The 5,000-nt window shown below is 45.8% G+C and overlaps 2 protein-coding genes across 2 annotated transcripts in view; both read left to right on the forward strand.

Annotated features, from left to right (window-relative positions):
• Window positions 1–5,000, forward strand: part of LOC118496429 — a 397,714-nt gene that overhangs the window by 265,413 nt on the left and 127,301 nt on the right. The window lies entirely within an intron of this gene.
• Window positions 1–5,000, forward strand: part of LOC118496048 (E3 ubiquitin-protein ligase RNF4-like) — a 7,657-nt gene that overhangs the window by 1,819 nt on the left and 838 nt on the right. The window contains exons 4-7 of the mRNA XM_036006149.1: window positions 887–993; window positions 2,859–2,871; window positions 2,950–3,067; window positions 3,259–3,310. Of these exons, the coding sequence (XP_035862042.1) occupies window positions 887–993; window positions 2,859–2,871; window positions 2,950–3,067; window positions 3,259–3,310 (290 nt within the window). The remainder of the gene's footprint in view (window positions 1–886; window positions 994–2,858; window positions 2,872–2,949; window positions 3,068–3,258; window positions 3,311–5,000) is intronic.

The raw sequence follows: 5,000 nt of genomic DNA on the forward strand, positions 1-5,000 counted from the left end.
CACACACACACACAACACACACACACACTAATATACACACCCACCGCGCATGCACACACACACACTAATACACACACGCCACACACACTAATACACACACACAACTGTCATACCACCCCACAGCAGCACTGTTAGACATGTTTGTGTTTTCTAGCAGAATGATGAAGAGAGGATTGCAATACAAGCTCTACAATCACAACACAACAACCTAAAAACATCGAGGGCATCATAACACATGAATAGTTAATATGAGCTGCAAGAGTGGTCTTAAATAGCCATAAATATATAGATAAAGTAGAAATGGGGGGAACTGTCACTTCTTCGTCCTCCTGTGTTGATTCAGCAGAGATTTGACAGAGGAACAAATGATCGTGATGATGTCATCGTGATGATGTAATGAGTCATGTGATGTGTGTTTCAGTTCAGAGGAAGAGGAGGAGCACAGGAAGTCCTCTGGGGTCCAGCACCAAGTCCCAGCAGAGCTACGCTAGCAGGACAGCTAGCAGGACAGCTAGCAGAGCCGCTAACGGCAGAGCGCTAACGCAGAGCGACGTCCAATGCTGCCCCCAGCCCGTGTGATGGAGCACCCTGAGACAGTCAGTACCATCATAGTCTCAGAATGATCTCTCAGGCTCCATCTCCAGAGCAGGGGAATGAGAGGGGGAACACCAGAGCAGGGGAATGAGAGGGGCAACACCAGAGCAGGGGAATGAGAGGGGCAACACCAGAGCAGGGGAATGAGAGGGGAACACCAGAGCAGGGGGAATGAGAGGGGGAAAACGTAGCAGTGGAGATGTAGCCTCCATTGTTGAACCATGTTACCATGACAACAGTCTCACAATCCCTTCTTATGATTGTGTGTGTGGTGTGTGTGTGTGTGTGTGTGTGTGTGTCTCTCTCGTGTGTTTGTGTTCAGGTGTGGAGGAGGTTGTTGATCTGACGTGTGAGGGATCAGAAGCTGTGGTCGACCTGACAAACAATGACTCCGTGCTGGTGACTACACACACACACACACACACACACACACACTGAGCGTTACTGAGCACCTCCAACTGAGCTTGAAGACGTAGATGTGACGTGAGCACCTGTCTGAAAGTTGGAAGTCTTCTGGTAGCTGTGCCAAGAGAATCTCAATCATTCCCAATCTAGCAGAGACGGAGAGCGTAGGTATATGTAAGAGATAACATAGACACAGGCTAATTATTGATCACTAAAATTGATAGTTAACATTAGTAATTAACTTAAACAGCTAATGGAGTCCAACTGCCTGAGAGCTTCTCCTGTACTATACGTAATTCCTCTACTATGAGACAGTAAGTCTCGTGGTTATGACCCAATCGTTAGCCTATTTTTATAAAAACGTCTGCTACGGAGCCATAACGTGAGCTACAAGGTAAGGGAGCCTTTTATCAGGGCCGGATAACAATATCATGTTCCCTGGGCAACAAGCCCCCCCCCCACCCACTGCCTAAAGCAACAACAAGTCAACTTCATAATAACAAGTCACTATCATCCAGAGCATACAGTCTATACTACATCATACAAGTCACTATCATCCAGAGCATACAGTCTATACTACATAATAACAAGTCAGCTCCTGCATGGCTCAGTGGAGATGGATGGACTAGAGCCTCAGCATTCAACAGACAGAACAGATGCACAAATGTTCAACATAACTTTATACAATCAATCATCACAGAACTTGGTGCTACAGAGTGATTATTAAAAGTTTCAGTATGTAGCCAATCAGTTTATCTTTTGACTGTAACGGTGACATAAAGCAGACAGCTAGGGAAGCCTTGCTAAACTTATTATTTCTAAAATGTGAAATTATTTATATAATTAGTGTGTCTGGAGTCAGAGCCAACCATTGGCTACTGTAGTATGTAGTTCAGAGTCAAGATCGTGTTATTGTGTCATAATCACCTATATCAACATTATGTTGATGCACTACTATATTCTTATTTTATTTAACAATGGGCCTTACAACTGGCCTCTTCCTCCTCCTCATCACTCTCTGCCTTTGGTCCCTCTCTCTGAACCTGCAGCCTCCTCTTCCTCCCTGTCATCTTCATCTTCCCTAACCCTTTCTCAGTGTTTGCCAGGATGCAGCCCATTGACTGCCATTCATTCTGACGTCACTTTGACAGAGAATAACTTTACATCTGAAGAGTTTTAAAGACTCTATTTGTCCGTTGTTTATTTCTAAAGAAACACGACATGTATAAAAGGCTCCATTACCCTTGTAGCTCACGTTATGGCTCCGTAGCAGACGTTTTATAAAAATAGGCTAACGATTGGGTCATAACCACGAGACTTACTGTCTCATAGTAGAGGAATTACCGTATAGTACAGGAGAAGCTCTCAGGCAGTTTGGACTTCCATGAGCTGTTTAAGTTTATTACTAATGTTTAACTATCATTTTAGTGATCATAATTAGCCTGTGTCTATGTTATCTCCTTACATATACCTACGCTCTCCGTCTCTGCTAGATTGGGAATGATTGAGATTTTAAGAGTTAGCTAGCTGGCTAACGTTAGCGAAGTTAGCTAGCTGGCTAACGTTAGCGAAGTTAGCTAGCTGGCTAACGTTAGCGAAGTTAGCTGTCTATTTGTCCGCGGCCCTGGGCGACTCTTGCCATTAAAGTTACAGCAACCAATCAGGTGGTCAGCTGGCTGTGACGTCACTGATGTCGTGGCGCTCGGTGTAATGATGGTCAGCGTTGGCAGAGCGCCACCTGCTGTACCGGAGGTAGATAACTGTTGCCATGGAAACTGACTTTTAGGGATTTGTTGACGAGAAAAACTGACCACGGTTTTCTTCTTCTGTTTCTTCTTCTGCTGCGCGGTGACGACCAGCTAGTGGACGAAGGTAACCGTTGTCCCGTCGACACGTTTAAATGAAGTTTTGTTAGAGGCGCGTTTGAGCCGTCTGGGTGTCTTCCTTCAGGTCCTCAGACGGGCGCGGCCGCCGAGAGCTACGTCGTCAGCAGCGATGAAGATGAGGCCACGCCCCCCGCGCTCAACGCCGCCGTGATGTCATCGGCACGGACCAACGGCTCCTCCAGGTGATAGACTGATCCCTTTATCTCCAATACACAGCCAGGTGATAGACGGATCCCTGGTGTGTGTGTGTGTGTGTTCCAGGTGATAGCCTGATCCCTGTGTGTGTGTGTGTGTGTGTGTGTGTGTGTGTGTGTGTGTGTGTGTGTGTGTTCCAGGTGATAGCCTGATCCCTGTGTGTGTGTGTGTGTTGCAGGTCGACTCCGGGGACAATCAGCTGTCCCGTCTGTCTGGACTCGTACTCAGAGGTGAGACACAGACAGAATCCTGCCTTCTGATTGGCTGCTGGCTGTTTTACTGTGGGAGAATCCTGCCTTCTGATTGGCTGCTGGCTGTTTTACTGCAGGAGAATCCTGCCTTCTGATTGGCTGCTGGCTGTTTTACTGCGGGAGAATCTTTCCCGTCGAGTTTACGGACATATCTGTTAATCCGAAACAGAAAAACCCAAAATCAGCGACGTTTGTTTATTTGGTTGAAGTGAAGCCGTCCGTCTGTCTATTGGCCAGTTCATAAAACTCAAGACCCTATCAGAGCAGACTGTTAGTATGACTCAGCAACTTTCAGCTAACTAACCCTGTACCCATAGACTGTTAGTATGACTCAGCAACTTTCAGCTAACTGACCCTGTACCCATAGACTGTTAGCATGACTCAGCAGCTTTTAGCTAACTGATCTTGTAGCCTGTACCCATGGACTGTTAGCATGACTCAGCAACTTTCAGCTAACTGACCCTGTACCCATCAAGCCCCCAGGAAGAGCGCCAAGTCTAAAAGCCACCATGGGTTTAGTGGATAACGGTGGTCCTGCCCCCCCCATGGCCCAGAAAGACTTTGCATGGCGACAGAAACGTCTATATTTCAGCGGATAATTTGTTTCTGGGTATATCAACTTACCAGCCGAACACTGAAAGGGTCCTTGTTTAAAACGTTATGTTTTTAACATTTTTAACATTCACTAGAAGCAAATCCAGAATTATTAAATTTGGCATGATGGACGCACATAGTGGACGCGAGCAGAGCCGCGGGACTGCACCCTCCCCCGCTCACATGACTGTTCTCCCGAGCTCATGTAGCTAGCTGTAATAATGGATATAGCTAATGGTTGTAATGTAGCTAGCTGTAATAATGGATATAGCTAATGGTTGTAATGTAGCTAGCTGTAATAATGGATATAGCTAATGGTTGTAATGTAGCTAGCTGTAATAGTTGTAATGTAGCTAGCTGTAATAATGGATATAGCTAATGGTTGTATTTCACTATGTGTTCTATTAATACGTCCATGGTATTATCTTATGTAATTATGATACATCCCAGGGATGTATGTATGTAGCTGCTGTAAAGCCTGTTAGCTACGTGGATGTAACGTCATTAGCGTTTCCCAAACTGGCGGGCTATCGGCTAGCTAGCTAGTTGCTAACATCAGGGGTAGCTAGCATGGCTGTATTAAGATCTGTACATAGCTAGCTATATGCCTACGTAACGTTACTACAGACATAGTGATTACATCGCCTTGGTTCTCTCTTATGATCCATCCGAGGGCTGTATGCTGTAAAGCTTGTAACGTGGATGGGCTCTGTTCACCAAACTGCAGGCTAGCTGCTAGCTAGCGCTAGTTAGTAGGTAGCTAGCTAGTAGCACAACATAATTATTAAATCTCCTTGGTTGTCTAAATACATCTATCATTTATTTAGCTTGGGTTAGGGTTGGGCCAACAATGCGGAAGAGCCGAGCTCCATATTTGCTTTATGAGAACTCTCATTGGATGAACGGGGCTTCCTACCAAACACTGGACCCATCTCTTCATACATCCCTGGTACCCATAGACTGCTAACGTGACGCAGCAGATTAACGCTAACGTGACGCAGCAGATTAACTGCTAACGTGACGCAGCAGATTAACCGCTAACGTGACGCAGCAGATTAACGCTAACGTGACGCAG

The sequence above is a fragment of the Sander lucioperca genome, chromosome 1 (genome assembly GCF_008315115.2).
Source record: "Sander lucioperca isolate FBNREF2018 chromosome 1, SLUC_FBN_1.2, whole genome shotgun sequence".
Taxonomy (NCBI): Eukaryota; Metazoa; Chordata; class Actinopteri; order Perciformes; family Percidae; genus Sander; species Sander lucioperca.